At 41.6% G+C, this 20,331-nt stretch overlaps 1 protein-coding gene across 1 annotated transcript in view; it reads right to left on the reverse strand.

The window, feature by feature from the left end:
- Positions 1-20,331, reverse strand: part of MYO10 (myosin X) — a 196,005-nt gene that overhangs the window by 72,529 nt on the left and 103,145 nt on the right. The window contains exons 9-18 of the mRNA XM_019538109.1: positions 19,820-19,923; positions 15,642-15,771; positions 13,495-13,613; positions 8,192-8,338; positions 7,917-8,017; positions 7,635-7,701; positions 5,507-5,599; positions 4,656-4,724; positions 4,367-4,449; positions 3,123-3,231 (exon numbers count right to left, since the gene is read on the reverse strand). Of these exons, the coding sequence (XP_019393654.1) occupies positions 3,123-3,231; positions 4,367-4,449; positions 4,656-4,724; positions 5,507-5,599; positions 7,635-7,701; positions 7,917-8,017; positions 8,192-8,338; positions 13,495-13,613; positions 15,642-15,771; positions 19,820-19,923 (1,022 nt within the window). The remainder of the gene's footprint in view (positions 1-3,122; positions 3,232-4,366; positions 4,450-4,655; positions 4,725-5,506; positions 5,600-7,634; positions 7,702-7,916; positions 8,018-8,191; positions 8,339-13,494; positions 13,614-15,641; positions 15,772-19,819; positions 19,924-20,331) is intronic.

Here is a 20,331-nt window from a genome sequence, read left to right on the forward strand (position 1 = left end):
TACTGAAAGGTGGCAGCTATGATATCATCAAATCTACCATGTAGCTGAAACCCTTTTCTCCATTTAATAACATTCCCATAACAGCCCTAGCAACAAAAGCAGCACGTTTACAGTGCTCAATGGAAACAAGACAAAACACAAACTATTTTCTCTTCAGCAGTAAGAGAATTCTGGTTGTACAAAACAGCAGAGTATAGAGCAAAATATCATTATCAGAATCCCTCACCAACTAGGTTGTATGGGACATCCTAACCCCTTTGTTCACATGCATTATTTACATGCAAAATCCTAACTCAGTCAATCTTCATTTTGTGTCTGCACGTTCCATTTGGATAATTGAGGTCCCACTTTAGCTCATACTGCCATCTCACCAATTACAATATGAAGTGGTTAAAGCAGTACTGAAATGAGTTGCTTGTACAAATCCATTACCAGGATGGGGGAGGGAATTACTTGAAACTGGAACAATACTCTCAGTGTGGCTGGTGAGGCATTGCTTGCTAAAGAACAAAGAGGGCAAAGAATCAAACAGCAAATGTTATACAGGAAGGGCAAAATCTTGTGGCTGCAAAACTAAATATTTACCTCTTAGGAAAAAAATAATAGCTTGACTTAGGCAGAACTAGTGTGAACACTGTATTTATGGACAAGTTGGCTAATTCTCCTGGTTTCTAACAATGGAGCCTGGTGCTCACAGTAATCACTTTGTCAACGTAGTTGGGAAAGCAAGGGCACCTGACCAAAGACAGGAAGGTGATATATTCCATTTTCACAGGCAGTTCTGGATGTAGGCGGTCAGGCCTCATGACAGTGCTGGGCATCCTCAGATCCCCCACCCACTCCAGTCTACAGCATGTGAAAATGTTCATCCCACACCTCACGGGGTTAACCACCCCCAACCCCCTCCAAGAGCATTCTGAATCCACACTGTTACCAACAAGACCAATACAGCAATAGCTAAGCTAAACTAGCCAACTGCCAATCAAGAAATATCAGGGCGGAGTGGGGGGGAAGAAGGTTGCTGGGATGGAGTGCCATCACCTAACTCCCCATGCTGCTGCTGTTCTGCCTCTTGCAGGGAGTGTGGTTGGGGAGTTGAGGCCAGCGCTCCCCCACCCTCTGTCCGGTCCTCGGTGCAGTACTCCCCACACTTGGAGCACTCTGACTGTTTCTGTTAGCCAATCAGAGTGCAAATAAAATGTTATGGGTGGACAGACAGACAGACTTAGGCTTTTATAATATTAAAATGGGATGGGTGCCTTTCCTAGTTTAATTTCTTTACATTCTAGGCTCTGAAACAAATCATGACCTGATGGAGAAAGAAGACAACTTTATTCTCCATTTCTTCTCACCCTTATAGAGACATTTACACTCATGTGAAAAGTGTACAACACTGCCGTTTCTGTATGGCAACATCTACCATTTGCTTTGCACAGGTATAATTGATTGCACTGGAACAATATGTAGGCCTGTCACTCTCCAAAAGGCTAACAAGAGGAGTGGGGAGGATTTGCCATTGCATCTCAGGGCACTCCATCACTATGAGGAGGCACTGGGTATGAGTCAGGGGTCCCAGCCATTCCTTTAGTTTCACTTCTTTATGCAGTTTGGAGTGTGCTACAAGTGTTAACCATAAAGGGTAAACACAGAATTCTTTTTTATAGGAGCATTTCAATGTGCATTTCAATGCAGTGAACAACAGCCAGAGCAGGGTTTCATTTTTAGCATCCCTAGTGGGTTTGACTCTGTCCTGGTCACACAATTCTCTCTCTCCGTCTCTCTCCCTTTTCAAACCCACTTTTATGCTAAATTTCAGCCCAAAGCATTTTCAATAGCTGCATTGTAAACACCTCACAGAAATGTAAAATGTTTTTCCAACCCTTGTATTTGGATGCAGAGTAACTTTTTAACACGGGATTTGGTGCTTGCTTTTTTCCAGGGTACAAGCATAATTTCAGGGCCTTAGGTCACTTTAACAGCTGCTTTTGGATTATGCATTTGCTCTTTGAAGAATGAGACTGAAGGAACAGAGTAAACTGAATAAAGTGAACAAGAAATGGTACAAGAGATAAGAATCTAATGAAATACCGCATTTACTTTAATCTAAGATGACCCTGAATTTAAGGCAACCCCCACTAATTAGATTCTCTCCATGGAAAATTTATACATTTCTATGTACAGTATGTAAATATTGATTTATCTTTCCTGCTGCTGCAGGGGGTCAGGCAATCGGAAAGCAAGTGATGTGGGACGATCAAACAGTTTGTCTCCTACTTGCACCTGCCCTTCAACCACATATATCCCCTGTGTGCCTCCCTCCCCCCATTCCCCAAGCTTGTGTTCCCCCTTTTCTCCACCTTCTGTTCTTTTTCTTCCCTGCCAGCCCCTGCTCTGCTGACCACTGACAGGTTCCATCCTCCTTATAGCCTAGGGCACTGACCGTGGCTTCAGCCCAGTCCCCATAGCACCTGTACAGGCTGCACAGGGCTGCGCTGGGGCAGTGCTCAGTGCCCTGGGCTGCAACATTCATAGAGCCTGCCAGCATTCAGCAAAAAGTAAGGGAGGGAGGGATAGGGGCAGGCAGGGGAGCAGAGCCTGCATGGGGGCAGGGTGGGGTACAGAGCAGGGGAAGGGGAGGCAGGCAGGCAGTAGTTATGGCCCAAACCCCCAGGTAGGAGCTGCAGCCCAAGCCACACCAGCTACCTCCCCCCTCCCTCACCCTGGTATACAATTCTAAGATGAAGGGCTATTTTCCCCACACGTTAAATAGGGAAAATGCCTCATCTTAGAATCGAGTAAATATGGTAAGGTAGGGCAAAACCATGGAAAGGTCTTTAAAGTCAAAACTATAAATAAACTAACTAAGAGCAGCAGGAGTTCCTGGAAGGGGATGGCAGAAAGCTTTGCTTCTTCCCAATATCGGCAGAGCTGATTGGATGATAAGTTACCACAGCTTCACATAAGAGGGAGCAACATTTTGGTTTGGAAATTTTTCAGCGCCAAGTACAGCTTTAAATCCTCCTCCACCTCCCTATCTCCAGCCTAACTGCTCCACATTTTTGTGGACTAGTGGTTATACATTGTGTCTCACCCACTGACGGAGCACAGCAGACTTAACAAACCTTGAACTGTAAACTGACAGTGGGTCTCCGGTGCTTGCTTCCACATTTAAGCGTGTCTTGGTTGTTGCGACTTGACACATGTTCAAACAGATCATAGATGAAATCAAGTCTGAAATGGGACAGGAAGGATCTTTAAAACATTTTTTGGGAAAAACCACTACTTCATCACATTACAAGTGATGCCCTTTAAAAAAAAAAATCTTGCTTATTTCCCCCATACCCTCAACTATGCAAACTGTGGGACCAAGAAAGAAAAACTGAACATTTTACTGTCATACACTCTCAGCCAAAACTCTAATTTGACCTTAATAATGGCTACACTTGCATAAAGACTCAGAAATAACACTTCACATTTGTTTTGCTTGATGATGGGACATAACCATGAATGGGAATGAAACTTCAGAATCTAGTTCTGTATGGTGTATGTACACTACCAGCCTGCTATACTCTCACCACTTTTAGACATAACCATTGCCTGAAATGGACTAGATCTGCTTGATCCTTCCACTGGTGTTAAGTGGAAGGAGAATGAGGCCCTACAGCATTAAATCACAATTACCTGGACATGTCAACTGACAGAAATGTCACTGAGGCCTCACAAGAAAACAGAACCACCCATGCAGACAATTATATATTTATTAAATGAGTTACCTTCATAACGTGCCCAAGGTTTTGTGAGCAGCATAAATCCTTTGTGAGAAAAGATGGCCCAGTAGCCAGGACTAAGGAAACCTGAGTTCAATTCCCTGCTCTATCACAGACTTCCTACACAAATTGAACAAACCTCTCAAGGCCTCAGGTCCCAGGCCTTGCCTTTAAATTCTGTGCACACAAAACTACAGCTAAAATTGGGAGAAGCAGACCATGAGAGTTTAAGGAATGCAGAATCAGCTGCCATATGCGATGCATTAAAATGCACACACTCTCACATTCAGTCAAGTGTCTTGAGGACGCAATATATCATGGGTCAGATTCTAATGGCCTTCCTCATGTTAGCTTAGCACCTTGTTTCTACAAAACCCCCACTGAAATCTTCAGGAATAAGATACTCTGCAACATGAGGGAGGGCATTTGAATCTGGCCAAGGCAAGAAGCAGGACCATATTAGGAATTATATTCAAGAGATGGTTATTTAATGCCATTTGCTTGCTGTTCACTTCTCACTAACAGTCTGATATGGTCTAGCTCTTATTGTCTGCAATGCTAGCTGAAATCAGGACACTTGGGAAGCCACACCTACAGACCTGCTTTCACGTAGCAAGTTCAGAAGATCGTCTCTGAAAGTATCTCTGTTCTTCTCTAAGAACCCTCTGACGTCATACTGGACCTATTTAAAAAAAACCCACATGGAATAGGCTCAAATAAAAATCCCAGTCATCATGCACCCCTCACAAAGGCAGTACTGTAAAGAGAAGGGAGGGAACAGAAAACTTAATTTAATTTAATTTGTGAATGGACTTAGGGTAAAATTAAACTGATGCTGAAACACTATTTGAAAGCATGTCAGCAAATGAAAAAAGAAAAGATAATTACCTCCCCAGCATAATGCTTCACTCCAAAGTTGTGAACAGCAACTCTTGGTTTCACATAAAAAGGATTGTTCTAATTGGGGAGAAAAAAAGAGTAAGACTAGTTAGAAGAGGGTGAGGGGACTTGGAATAATATAACGCACAAATTTAACACCCTCCCCCACTACCAAATATAGACTGGTAATAGGACTGCCAGTCTAGAGTTACTTCAAACACTGTAACTGTGGATTTAGGGTACATAGAAACACATTACACGAAAACTAAATCATCAGGTACAAGTACAGTAGGTGAGAAGGGTCAGTCTCAAACTGCTTTTGTCAAATCAGGGATTTGCCATATGCTTGTATAAAAGGGGCTCTTGCACTAATTCTAGGTTCCAGAATAAAGGTGGTGAATATGGCAAATGGATTAATAGATTCATAGATTGTTAGGGGCTGGAAGGGACATTGTAAATCATCGTGTTCAGTCCCCCCGCAATAGGCAGGAAAAGACAACTAGGGGATGGACATTCCAACATGTCACATCAATGTAAACCCAGAAGAACTCTGGTTCAATCAACATAATTATCTCAGATTTCCATTAGTGTAACTGAGATTAAAATCTGGCCTATTGCAGAACCTTTCTATGCAGCAATCTAGACATATGCAAAACTCCTTACCCACACTGTTAAAGGACAGTATAGTTTCAGATGACAAACTTTATCATATCCCCACAGAAGCAAATGCCTTGGCAAGTAACTTCTGCAGGAGTAGGACAAACTCAATACTTAAAATAAATATTATGGAAATAAGAAACGAATCATGAACTTCCACAGAAGCAATGGTACAGTAAATGAATCAGCAAAGTTTTACATACAGAATGCTGGGCATGTAGCTTCCCCAACAAGGTGGAGTCTGTAGCTTGAGGAAAATGGCTCTCTTCATTGGTAAGCGCTAGCAGACCAAGTTTCTTGATCAATGAAAAGAGAAAAAAAGATGAATTAGTCCATTGATTGCTTGCATCGATCTTTTCTCCGTCTCAAAAAAGTCCCTTCTATGTGAACATCTTCCTGAGGTTGTTGTCAAATAGGATGCATCAAGATAGAAATAAAGAAATCAATAGTTATAAAAACCCTTAGAGGAAACTGCAAAGTCATTATAAAAAAAAGGATTCTATATCCCCTGTGCTGTTTCCAAATGGCAGCTGTTGCAGAAGTGAGCACTTTGAGTTCTAGCTCTTGTTTAGAGGAAGGGGATTTACCTTCCACCTGTTAAATGAATTATTTCTGGAGTGGGGCAAGAGTCCCAACCCTGTGGGAACTAAGAATTACAGTGGGCCTATGGGTACAAAGGATTTCAATCCGAGGTTGGAGATGCTTCCAAATGGGCCCCAGAGCTGCTCCTGTCATACACAGTCAGCTCCTGATAGCTGCACCCTGTACTAGGACTCCATTAGGCCTTCTAGAGTCTTTCTGGAGCAACCACATTCAAATGTACGTACCCTCACTATTACAATGCTCTGGGGAAGTAGACAGGTAGCACTGGTTCTAGAGAACATGGAGGTTAAGTAATTTACCTTATGCCACAAAGGGAATCACTGTTCACTATTACTAGTTCAATGGAATGTGTTTCAACTAACACTGCTCTCTCTTACTACCAACACCACCTGCAAACAGCTGTGCAGGTATGTCACTGTAGGGCTGGAATGTAGTTGTAGCAGTGGTGGTCTAGGAAATCAAGGGGTTTTGATGATTCCTTATCGGACTAACCGCGTAGCTCAGTGGTGCCCAACCTTTTTGCTGGGTGGGCTGGATGGGCAGCAGGCTGAACGTAGCCTGTGCAGGCACAGTGGATACCATCTGGCTGTGCAGAGGGGGGTGGACAGCAGGACAGCTCCAACACAGCCCTGCAGGGGAAAGGACCTTGACCTGACCCCTTGGAATGTGAAGGGGGTGGTCTGGCTAGGCTCCAATGCATCCCTGCAAAGAGGGGGTGTGGCTCAGCTCTGCAGGGGAAGGGGCATGGCCAGGCCCCAACCCAATCCCAAGGGGGGAAGAGAGCACGGCCAGGCCCTGATCCAGAACGTCGGGTAGAAAGGGAAGGCACAGCCTCGCCCTGAAGGGGAAGAGGGAGTAGCTTGGCTATGACTGGCTGTGCAAGGATTGGGATATGGGGTTTGGCAGGGGGTAGGGGTGGTCGTATTAATAGCCACTGATCCCCATCTGCCATGTTTTTGGACCACATCTGGCCTGTGGGCTGGATGTTGAACACCCCTGGCATAGCTGATACAGATAGTAGACAAGTTCTGAGCCCAAAGCACCCTTCCTCAGGTCTGCACAGATACACAAACGTAATGTTTGGCATTCAGGGAAAGCGCAAGATATAAAATATAACCCTGTCCCTAAATTAACTCAAGTAGATCAAGTGGGTCTATTGCGAAGTTTACTCTGCTTGTACGTCTTTATCCTCTTCTTCCAACCATTGAGCTCCCTTGTTTATTTAAATTAAAAGTTTTTCAGAGCATGGATTGTCTTGTATTTAGCCCAATGAAGTCTCAGCCTCAGTGGGAATGAGCACATACATGCTCATAATACATGCCATCATACCATAATGCGGTTGTAAATAATAGTACTACAGTAATATCAAAAAGAGCCTGTAACCAAAAAAAAGCAAAGTAAAATTATTTCCAGCCTGTCTCTCTTGATGACATAAAACTATATATATGCAACTCTATAAATGAACTGCCAGTAATACGAAGAAACCAGGAGCAGGATTATGTACCCATGAAAATACACTGATTTTGAGGTGATGCACAATATGGAACAAGTGTGAAAACTGCTGTACTAAAGATCAATATTTATATATAAAAAGACAGGCTTCTTGCTGACTATACGTTTCTTTAAAATACCTACTGACAAAAAGCAGTGCTCTTGTTGCAAGAAATGGAAATATGAATCAACATGGTCATTTCTTCATGCACAGTAAAATTTCAAAAACTGCATTACCTTTTCAATAAGGTCCAAGCACTCTCCATTGTCGGTCCAGTCAATATCTTCCCAGATCAGTCCTTCTCTAGGATAAGCAAAGAGGGAACCATCAGGTTTATAATTACAAATGAATTTTTTGTTATGCCTATCAGGCAACTCAAAGTGAATCAATTTGCTTTTAATGAATATGCAGATATAGGTACCTAAAGGAGAAAGGCACCCAAATCCCATTGAATTTCAATAGGATTTTGGTATTTAACTGCTCTTAGGTTCCTTTCAAGCTCAGGTTGCTGTTCTTACCTGCTGTATTCCAGTTGCTCCAAAGAAAAAATGTGCTTGTTGAAATATTCTTGAAGCTTTTCATTTGCATAGTTAATATTGAACTGCTCAAAACGATTAACCTAGAAGAACACACACATTAAAGGTAAATACTTCCAAAGCAATGTGTTTAGTAAATGATAAACTGATTTTTAAAAGGCACAAAGCATTTAATAACCCTGTTCTGTCTGATTTGTGGAACATTAAAAGAAACACAAAAATTAGAATAATTTTCATAACAATCTTTTGGAACCAACCTCGAAGTTTTCGAATCCAAATATATCTAAAATTCCAATGGACTTGAAGTCATCTTTGCCTCTAATTCTGCTGTTGATTTTTTTAATAACCCAAGCAAAACATTGGGAATAAAGTGCCATAGCCATAGAGTCTCTGCTATCTATTGCCTGCATTGGAGAAAAAAATATACATATTACCTGTTATCAGAAACAAGTGCATGTCAGTATAAGGCAAAGTACAACACACATCTCCAGGTATATTTTAAGGAGTACGATTAAATTAATAGTGACCAAGAGCCCTGTTATGACTAGTTACAATTAAATATTTACATTAAATACAAGGTAAGATTGCACACTCATGAGTTTGGAAATGTCAGAATTAAATGTCAGTTTTGCTACCTTAATTTGGCTCCTATGGTTTGCAAATACATCTGTTTCCCACTCCTCTCATTCCTGGAAACTGCCGAACTCTTTTTGGTAAAACTTTCTACAAATTCTGCCCAAAGTAGACAGGAAACTTCAGCTTGAGAAATTTAACAGAATTGCAGAAAAGTAGGGCTGGAAGGGACCCTCCAGAGATCATCTAGTTCAACCCCTGCCTGAGGCAGGATCATCCCTATCCAAACCATCCTAACCAAATCCACTGTCTAAACTACATAGCAAAAACTACACAGTTACCCCTGACACAGCCACAAGATATAATACCCTAAACTGCCAGAGGTAAATCACAGGGACCACAGCAGCCACAGTCCTGCTGCTGCAAAGGCTGTTAAAATATGCTTAAGAGATTCAAGAAAGGGGCCACTCCCCTCACTACAAAGGAAGGCAAAACCCCACATAGTCCTTACCTACCTGACCCTGGGGTAAAATTCCTTGCTGACCCCATATATGGCAATTAGTCTGATCCTGAGGGGAGGGGAAAGACCCTCTAAGCCAGGAACAGCAGTATTTAAGTCCCAAAAGGTACATTGTTACAACCAAGTCAAAATCCCCAGTGTTCTGAGCAAGATGATGCCTGCCCCACTCTCAACATATAGCACAGGGGTGGGCCATTATTTGGGCAGAGGGCTGCTTACTGAGTTTTGGCAAGCCATCGAGGGCCACATGACAGGCAGCCCAGGGCAGATTAATATTAATTTTCTAAAATTTTTAGAGGCCCTGCAGGCCAGATAGAATGGCCTGGCAGGCCACATACGGCCCCCAAGCCGCATTTTGCCCACACCTGATATAGCAGCAGCAGCAGCATTTCTGTCCTGGCCCCATGTGGCAACCAGCAAAACCCAGAAGTATGGGAAATACTCACAAAGTAACATAGATGTAACTCCTAGATCATCCCTGACCAATGCTCATCTTCTTGAATACCTCTAGTGACAGAGATTCTACAACTTCCCTAGACAGTATATACCACTGCTTCACTCTTCTAATAGTAAAGAAGTGTTTCCTGCTATCCAGTCTAAGCCCACTTCCCTGCAACTTCAGCTACTGGTCCGCATACTACGCTCTACAGCAAGAGAGAAAAGGTGTTTACCTTCTTCTTTATGGCAGTCCTTCAGATATTTGAAGACGGCTATCATATCCCCTCTTAAGCCCCTTTTCTACAAACTGAACATGCTCCATCAACCTCTCCTCGTATGACTTGCCTTCCAAGCCCTTTATCATTCTTGTCACCTGCTTCTGGACCCCCTCTAACTTCTCCGTGTCCTTTTTAAAATGTGGAGATCAAAACTACACACAATACTCTAAATGAGGCCCAACCAGTGCCAAATATCACCTCCTATGTCTTGCACTGAACATTTGTATTGATGCATCCTAAAACCACATCCACCTTTTGTGCAGCTACAGTGCACTGCAGACTTGTACCGAGTCTGATCTACCAAGAGCCCCAGATCCTTCCCCACAGTGCTGCCATTCAGTCAAATGTTACCCATTTTTTGATTATTCTTTCTGAGATGTAGAACCTTGAGCTGACCAACACTGAACTCCAACCTGTTAGCTCCAGACCCGCTTTCCAATTTGTGAAGGTCCTTCTGAATGGTGTTTCTGTCTTCCAGTGTTTGCAGTCCTTCCCAGTTGTGTCATCTGAAAGTTTACTCAGGAAGCTCTCAATTCCAGCATACAAATAATTAATAAACATGCTGAACAGCACCAGCCCCAGCACAGGTTCCTGTGAGACTCCACTTGAAACCTCTAACCATTCTCACAGCTTCTGAGCCAGTTGTCTATTCACCTTATAGTAGTTTTGTCCAGCCCACACTTCTCTAATTTAATGTCCTGTGGTCATGTGGGACCTTGTCAAAAGTCTTGCTGAAGTCCAGATATCTTATGTCCACAGATTTCCCTTCATCTACCCAAGCAGTTGTGCTATCAAAGAAAGAGACCAAGTTTGTTTGGCACAATTTGGTTTTTTTTGTAAATCCACGCCGACTTCTTGTGATCAGACTTTCCTCCTTCAGATGCTTGCAAATAGCCTTCCTTAGGATATACTCCAGTAACTTCATGGGTATTGAGTTGATGCTATAGGCTGTAGTTCCCTGGGTCTTCCTTTTGCCTTTTTTTCCAGTCCTCTGGTACCTTGCCCATCTTCCACTTCTTCATTAATATTATTGTCAAGGGCTCAGAGATCTCTGTCAGTTCCTTCAGTACCATGGGATGAAGTTCATTAGACCCTATTGACTTGAATTCATTCAGACATATCAAAAACTCTCTGACTTATCTTTTGTCTGTCTTTTAACTGTTATCTCTTTTGTTATCTCCTCCCTCAACTTCTGCCCTTCCTTATGCAAATAATTCTAATTAGGTGCATAGCTGCAGCCTAAATTTTGTGAAGACTGAGGCAAAGTAGCTGTTGAGTAGCTCCATCTTCTTTGCATCTCCTGTTGAAAAATTGCGCTGGCTATTTGAGAGCAGACCCATAGCCTTCTTGGTCTCTGTTTTCTAGCCAACATACTTACAGAACTTATTTCTGTCTTTAATCTCATTTGCCTGGTGTAGCTCATTTTTTATCTTTGCCTTCTTGATTTTGCCCCTGAAGGCGTTTCCTATTTTCTGATACGCTTCCATGGTGACCCACCCATTTTTCCATTGCTCATATTGCATGCTGTCCTTTTTGCATTGAGATTTCCTAGAACCACCTTATGTAGCTGTATCAGTGTCTTACCATTCTTGTTGTGCTTCCATCATGTCAGAACAGTTTCTTGGGAAGCCAATCCAGTGCCCTTTCGAAGCTTCCAGCCCTCCTGGGCTTCTTTATTCTTCCCATGGCACCATGCCTATCAATCCCTTGAGTTGGCTGAAATCTACTTAGTTCCGCTGATCTCACGATTTCCTCACCTCAGGATTTTGAATTCTATCATATTGTGATTGCTTCCTCCCAAGTTTCCCGTCACCTTCACATCTTCCACCAATACTTCACCATTGATCTAGACAAGATCCAACATACATGATCCTCTAGTTTGTACCCTCAGCCTTCAGAAACAAAGTTTTCCTCCATGCAAGTTAGAAACTGGCTCAACATTTTACATTTGGCTGTAATGTTCTTCCAGCAGATGTCCAGAAAATTGAAGTACCATCTCATAACTTCCGGATAATTTTGACACTTTCTTGAAGAGTACCTCAATCCACTACATCTCCTTGATTTTGTGGTGTATAGTAAATCCCAACAAAAGGTGAAGGCTTATCAGTGCTGTATCTTTCACCTTTTATCTTTACCCAAATCCATTCTGATCTGCTATTTTCTTCCTCCTGAACTAGGGAACAAATGTGTCTCTGACCTGGGGGTCTTTAAGAGGAGGCTTGATGTCTACCTAGCTGGGATTATTTGAGCCCAGTTTTTTCTCCTGCCTAGGCAGGGGGTCAGACTTGAAGATCTACAAGGTCCCTTCTGACCCTACTTCTATGATTCTATGACTTGTTCTTCCAAATCTGTCCTTCCAAATCAAAATGTAGTCCTCTCAAGGTTAATATTCCAGAGAGATCATAGTTCTTTCATAGGCTGTTTGCTCATTTTATTTGCTCTCCATACTTCTTGTAGTTCTATACACGATATACGGTATAACATGAATGTTGACCCACTTGTCTCCATTTTTTATTGCTTGCTGTCCTGAGGTCTTCAAGCCCTATCCCAGAGATGAACTACTTCTTCCAGTGCTTTCCCCTGTGGATTGTTTGCTCTGTTGTTCACCATTCCCCATGGGTTTTGTTCACTATTCCCCATGGGACATAGTTTAAAGCCCTTTTTATGAAGTTGGCTGGATGATACCCGAAGAGGCTCTCTCCAGTTTTAGTTAGATGGATCCAATCTATTGATAGCAGTCCTCCTCTTGAGCCCTAATGGTTTCAAACTGACAAAGCTAAAAGCTACAGAAAATAGCAGAAAAACAAGTACAGGGAATGCTACCAGCTCTCCCAAGGATTACTGGATGCCAATATGAAGGGATTTCTAAAGACTGGAAAGAGAGATTCTTATCCTCATTGAGTTCTGCATCATGGAGTTTCGTCTCTCCTTAAGTAGCCATACTGAAACCAATTGGGCTATTCACGGAAGAAGGTACTAATGGGAATTAAGGTACACGGTCCCCCCAAAATATTAAATACTGTCAGCACTATGGATTTCTGCAACACCGCTCACAACAATCATGCAGGCAGCGTCTCATTTATGCTGGTTTAAAATCTCCTGGTAAACCTGAACGCCCTCTCTGTGCTAAACATATCACCCTGCTCCCCTTCCTCCTACTCCCAATAGAAGAAACATACTTCATGACCCTGCATGCTATGCTTCCTTATTCTCCTTCTCTCAGTCTCTCTTCTCAACACTCACCCTAAAAAGCTTGGAGAACAGACTGGATTCTATTAGAGAATGTTAAGAGTTATGAACCAAAAATGCCATAAGCTGTAAGAGAAATAGAGTACCCAAGCGAGGGACTAACATGTCTAGGTGAGGAGGGGAACACAACTAGGTTACAGAAAATATGCTGGGTAAAACTGTTCTTGCCCCTTTTCCTACTTCTGTTGCTGATGTCCTAACTTATGCCTTGATCCTGCTCTGGGATCTGTTCACCTGGACTCCAGCCCCAAAGTTTACTGGACTCTACAAATGGTACAGGGTTAATGAAACACCGCTGGAAAATCAAGATCTTTGGCAACCAGGGATTTCATCTTTCTTATACTGTACTGCCTGTTGCTTTTGAATGTCAAATTCCTGTACTTAAATTGAGGAGTTAGCGATTCAGCATAATCCTTTACTTCAATTGATTTATGTGGTTTTTACAGGAGTCAAAGGTAATATTGCTCTTTGCTGAACTGTATTCCAAGAGATTTGTCCTTACCTGTTGTATACTGAGAGGTGTTAAGATTTCTTCTCCCCTGAGTATCATTGATCGCTGTGTTAATGCTTCAGTCAGCTGTGTTGAGTCCAGCCCGAGTAGCTCTGCGGATCTACCCACAGCTAGCAACAAAAGGTGCAATAAAAAAAATATAGAATGGTGTGATATTCTCTCTTGCTCACTCTCCCTCTTTTTTATTAATTACTGTATTTATAAGTGAAACTAAACTCCTAAATGACAAGACTGGTGAGAAATGCTGGACTAAGCTCTCTGATATGCTAAGGGTGATTCGTGCTGCTTATGAAAAATGCTGGCAGAGACAACATCTGTACTGTGGACACCAGCAACCCACCTGCCTTCCATATGAGGGGGTGAGTTGGGAGCACAACTGAGCTCCAGTCTCAGGAATTACAAGCAGCTCCTAGACACCACTGCATCTAAATGCAGAAGTAGCAAAATGTATAATTTTGCATTTTCTTTGTTCTGTGCATTTCAGAATACTGTGTTTGTCTACTTCATCTCCATGATTTTCCCTATATAAGTCAAGTCAGTCATTTGGGCAGTTTCCTCTTTATCAGTGCGGTGTTATCAGACAAATGGAGGACAGTAACAAATTTTAACATGAAGGAAAATGCACTGGTAACTACGGAAGCGTAGGCATCTGGTACAGTTCCTGAAAACACAACTTCTTTTTGAAACCGACTATATTCCGAGGCAAAAATGACCGTTTAAACCTTTCCATGAGAAATTATAAACAAAACAGTCTTTCACAAGGATCTAGTTGCTCCTTAGAATTCAGCTGTTAATGCATCCTGCTGCACCATATTTATGTAAGCTTAATTCCTATTAATTTTGAGAGTCAATCAATACCATTTATTGATGTCTAGACATTCAAGTTGGAGCATCAATGCTGATATATTGTGTTGAAAGTGTGCTTGCAACAAAATCAATATGATAGTTGACTAAATTGCTTATATCTCTGCAGTGCTCCCAAAATAATAGGATATAAATATTATTAATATGCATTGTAGGAAGAAGTCAATTTAAACACTATGAGTTTAATGATTAATCTGTTCTTAATGGAACTAGTAAAAAAATTCAAATGTAATACTATTGCTAACACTATTAGGTTTTTGAATAAAGAGATCTAATACCTTCTGAATTTGTCCGTAACAACATGCTTCAACTTCTGAAACACATGGATGTTTTTAGTTATCAATGTGGAATTTGCCCTAAATGTTAATTTTAATGTGTATTTTGCCATTATTTATGCCAGCAGTCACCAACCAGTGGATCCCGATCCACCGGTAGATCTCAGAGCCTCTTAGAGTCAATCCAAGGTTGGGGTGGGGGGCTGAGTGCCCACGTGCATGCACATGTCCGCCCCAACCCAGCAGGTCAGTCTGGAGGGGACAGCAGGGGCGAGCACTAGATAGAGGCTCCCACAGTGAGGGACAGTGCTGCAGAGGCAGGAGTAGGGGTAAGTTGAATGGGGCCCTAGCCAGGTGGGACTTATCTGCTGGGGAGGCATGCCCCCAAATCATTTTTTTGCCCTCTACCTCAATCTGCCCCACCCCCCCTTTCCCCTCTCACAGACTTACCTGCTGGGACTGGGGGTGAGCGGGGGCAGTGCACAGTAGATCTTGGGTTGCTTTTGAATGCCAAAGGTGATCTCCTACTTTAAAAGGTTGGAGACCACTGATTTATGTCATAAAGGGGCAACACTATTGCTCTTTCCCACATGGAAAACTAGTATGTTAAAGGCTCTGAAATTCAATGTGATCAATTCATCACTTAAACAGTTGTAACTGGATTTTTGCTAATAAATTGTGAAAGACATGATGAAGGTAGAAGTGCACAGAGGTAGCTATTTAGGAATGTAAGCACTTGTTTGAGTCCTATCAGCTGAAGGAGAGCACTTTGCAAGCAGGTTCAACAGGTAGGCAGTGGCTGGAAGCTTTCCTAAATTACAGCCAGAGTTAGTGGCAGCGAGTAATTTGCCTCTTCTACTGTAAAATAACACTGCAATCATGATATATAAAATTTGAAGACAAATCATGTTTTTTTTTCTCAGTGCTTAACATAAGCAATTAGTGTAATTTCATCACCCCAAATTGATTCCATGCAGTAAAGAACTCTAGCCTTCTCACCTGTTTTGAAGGACACCTGTGCTCCACCAGCTGTGATAAATTCTATGTTCCCTAGGTGCAGAATACCAGCTAGCAGCCTAAGGACTTCACGTACCTCTTCCTTGCTGAATTGCATCACTTGCATTGCCATCTGGAAAAAAAAAATCTTTAAGTGTGTGTTTTAGTTTACCGTTGAACCAAAGACTGAAGACAACAATGAGGGGTGAATGAAAAGCAAATGCCAGAGTTACACAGCATTTTGCATTCAGAAGACAAGTTAACAGGAACAAAAGCACAGACAGAGCAAATGTATGCCTTGTATGTATATACTTCTCTCCACAGAAGTGTTTAACATGTTACCTGGATAACTTGAGGAACACACAGGACCCATTAAGAAGTTTTTTCCTAAAAACTGTCAATCCTAACCAGCTTTTCGACTTCAACAGAACTACTCACAGGATTAGTTGTTTAGAACTCAAATATTTGTTGGCTTACGGCTAGACTGCACAAGCTCTCTAGCAACTGAGGGCCTCCCTTGAAGTTTTCCAGATTTGGAGAAACCAAATATGGCAAGAAAATATAAGTTCTATATCATCTTTCTTGTCTGTGCACTGCAACTTCATTTTATTTTCTAAAACCACTGGGCTTGTATAATACTCTACAGAGAAGCAGAGTGAGATGGGTTTTTGTGGAAATGAATGGATTTAAGATTAAGCAATGCCAGAATGATCAAGGCTCTACTATATACCAGGGAAGATCCCCTCCCTTCCTCCCCCCCAAACCCCCCCCCAAACAACTTGATCTCTATCTAAAGAAACATATTAAAGCAGAAAGAGAAGAAACCTATTTTGTTCAGCGTAGATGTAGATAGTGACTGTAAACCTCTGAGAACGGCCTGTATTTCCCAAACATCTCTTTACAGCACATCATTCTGGAACCAGGGTGTATAAATTCACCACAGCTGAGTCTGCACACTTGATGAAACAATGTTAATCTGAGAAGTCCAGCATCTGACATACCTAAGTATTGGATATGTGTTGCACTTCTGTAAAGTGTTGATTACTGTAAAGTGACAGGTACCTATATGGCTGCTCTTGGTTTCCTTTGCTCCTTTCCCAAAGGAATTCTAACCAAACACATCCAACTTCAGGGTTTAAAGCACACACTCTCTTCACTCCTCCCTTTCACAACTCAACTTATTTTTTATGATGGGGTCATCCTGTTTCCTGTGCTACAGCTCCATCCACACCCTTATGTGGAATGTACCTGTAAGGGGCCAGCAGTGGGATGACCCAGTTTTTTCCCCTGATGCCCTGTGGGTGTGGTTTGTGGTGGTGGGTACTTGTAGTTCTCCCTGCAAGCTGTGAGCATGCAAGTTGCTGAATCCTGTTCCTAATAAAGATAAAGCTGTTTGCCCCCCCACTGGTCTCTGCTGAATGGTGACTTAAGGATGGAACCCCAAAGGCATGAAATAAAAGGAGAACAAGCCACCTGCAGAGGCTCTGGGATTTCCACTGAGGTTAAACAGAAAGAGATGCTGTTAATATCAAACCTAACAGATGCCAGGAGATTTAAGAAACTACACCCTTCACATATAAACATGCATCTAGGAGGTTAGATGAACATCTTGCTGGGGTCACTTGACCCCAGTATTCTTTCCTGCCATGGCAGGGGGTCAGACTAGATGATCTGCTCAGGTCCCTTCCAAACCTAGAAACTATGAAACAACTGGTATTTTATAGTTAGTAATTTTATAGCAACATAAAATTATAAATCTAGTTAGACCCCTGCACAATATGGATCACACATAACTTCATCCAATAATTTAATTGGTCTCAATGTACTTTAACAACTTATACCTCTCTAGAGAGGTATAAGCTAAAGAGGTGTTTTGTAAAAGGTCAAACTCTAGATAGGGCATGGTGATACAACAGTACAGTGCTTACAAATCACAGAACATATGTATATACGTTTGTATGTGTACCTGTGTATAAATTCACAATGCAAATCACCGCCCTGATGGAAAAGAACCTTTCAAAAACAAAGAGTAGAAAAACATCTGAAGGGAAGAGTCATCATCATCCAGCCTCCAGGAGAAGATCACTGGAGTTCATACAAGTGAAAGATAGAAGAAGTAAAAGATGGTGAAAGGAAACGTGTAAGAATATAAGGCATCAGGGAAGATGAAAGGAGGCAAGAACAAGAACACATAACTGAAAGCTTCTCTGTCCTTCATCTCCAACTGGAAAGCAGATTGGAAAAGCCTCAACTGACTGTCCCAAAAATCACCCAAGCTTCTGCTACTATAATACTTTAGGATGCAAGCTTAATATGTCAAGTTAATTTCATGCTGTACCTGCTTTGGGCAGATTAGTGCAAATTAATGCCATGCTAATCAACCCAAGCTATGTGACCATGATGTGGATATTGCCAACTTCTGCAAAAATATTTTACCATGAAATTAAGTAGCTAGGTAATAGCAAATCTTCATAAATGACAGCTTGTAAATAACATGGGAAAAAATAGTAAAATGGTTAGACAAAAAGAAGTTTGGGAAAACTATTAAAAATGGTCTAGGCACATTACATATCTGATCATTTTTATTGGTTTCTAGAATTAAGAGCTATAATTAGTAACATCTGTCACAGACTGAAAAGATGGCAACACTAAGATAAGCAACTGATAATTATGGTAATAAGAGCTGGCTAATTATTGCAACTAACTTTTGAATCTAATGTTGCTGCAAAAGCCAAAATGATCCAGAGAAAGCATCAGTTAGGGCATCCTTTACATCAGGTGTCCATTCTAATTAATAACCATGTTCTCTGACTTAATTCAAATACCCAAATAGTTGGGGAAAATTCAATACTTGGGAAAAGACGGTGTGTAGTAAGTACAGCTACAAGACTTTGGGAAGCCACAAAAATCCATATGCTACTTCTGACCTAATACTTGATACTAGGTATTAGAAATACTTCATATTTCTTTATTCAGTAAACAGTATGTAATGCACACAAAACCTGAGTGAAGCAATGGAAATGTACATACATACAGTTTCAAACACCATGGGATTTTATTTTTTTCCAGTAAGAAAATGTTTATGCTCCCATAAAAGGCAGGCTTCTCTATGATTGCTCTGTACTTTTTGACGACAATTTTGTATGAATTAGTCCCAGAAGAACAAGCAGCAGTAGAAAAGAAAGTAAGTGATTCTCCTCTTTGATATATTTACACAATCAACCCTCATTCTGTACACAGCTAAGGGGAGAAGCCATCTGGTTTGCTCCAGAAACTACAAGCTTGCACAAAGCACATGCTCACCAGCTAAAAAGGGGAGGGTACTGGGGGAAAAGCTCTCTCACTAGGAGAGTAGTAAAGCACTGGAACAGGTTACCCAGAGAGGCTGTGGAATTTCCATCTTTGGACGTTTTTAAGAGCAGGCTAGACAAAACCTTGGCTGGATGACTTAGTTGGAGATGGTCCTACTTCAAGCTAGAGGTTGGACTAAATGACCTTCTGAGGTCCTTTCCAAGCCTAATTTCCTATAATTCTATGACAAGCTATGAGGCGCCTGTCTGATTCTTGAAAGAAACATGAAAACAAACCATTATGTGCGGGTTCCTGGTAAATTACTTATGAAATTAAAAGGTTTACACATCGTTTACCCACAGATCCCTTATTCTAGCACTGTATGTTCCCATCGGGCTAAAAATTGTCATGGCATAAAGGAATAAACACTGTATTTACTCCATAAAGTGCTTTCTCCACCACAAGGAACTCACACAGCTATGAATAAACATTTCCTCTGCCATAAACACCTATACTGTTATTCTAGCTAAAACAGGGGTGGAAGGTAAAACATCTGACAGTTTTCTATCCAGTATTATCTTCCCCTTAATCCGGGAGCTGCTAGTAGTTATAGAAGAGTGGCTTCAAACATTTCAGTAATTTTCCTGAGGGTCGTGAAATGAGAGAAAATAAATCACCCGAAACAAGTATAGACTCTGTTCCTCTATGAAGGAAGTTGATTCCCATCTTAAGTCCCATGGAAGCCAATGGGAGTGCATAGAGTCCCTGTCATTTTGTAAGAGCATGGCTGCAATTAGCTGCAGTTCATGAAAGCTTTCGTTCAACCCACCAACACAAAAAGCTATAACATTTGTCATCCTTAAAGCACGTAGAACACTGAAACAACTCACAATTACTTCTCTGAAGGAATCTGCATCATTGATTGTCTTATCCGCTATACACTCGGACTGATTCAGGTAATGGTAGTTCTCTGGTACAGATAAGTAAAATGCTTCTACAAAAAGCAAAACAAAAATCAACACCCAAGAAGTTAAAAAAAAAATGGAGAATGTATTTGCTTGAGATATGCATGAGTAGGGATACAACACAACATGTATATCAATGGAAAATAGGGCATTCATTGATTAATTTTTGCTCTATTTAGCTGTATAACACTGTGGCCTATACTTTCCAGAATAGACAGAATGAGTTGGCCAAAAGAAATGTTGCTGACAGTCACAGACAGTTTTACTTATGGATTAATGTCCTTTCTCTAGCTAGGGGGTTAGTCTTCATAATAGAGGCTGAAATGGCAAGATTCCTTCCATCTCTCCTTCCCACTGAATTCCCTAGTACTCTCCAGAGATACTCTACCTGGAAAGTGTGACCTGGATTCATCCCCAGACAACTCTCCCAAGATCAT

Source organism: Crocodylus porosus, unplaced genomic scaffold (assembly GCF_001723895.1).
Source record: "Crocodylus porosus isolate Cpor-Errol unplaced genomic scaffold, CroPor_comp1, whole genome shotgun sequence".
NCBI classification, from domain to species: domain Eukaryota; kingdom Metazoa; phylum Chordata; order Crocodylia; family Crocodylidae; genus Crocodylus; species Crocodylus porosus.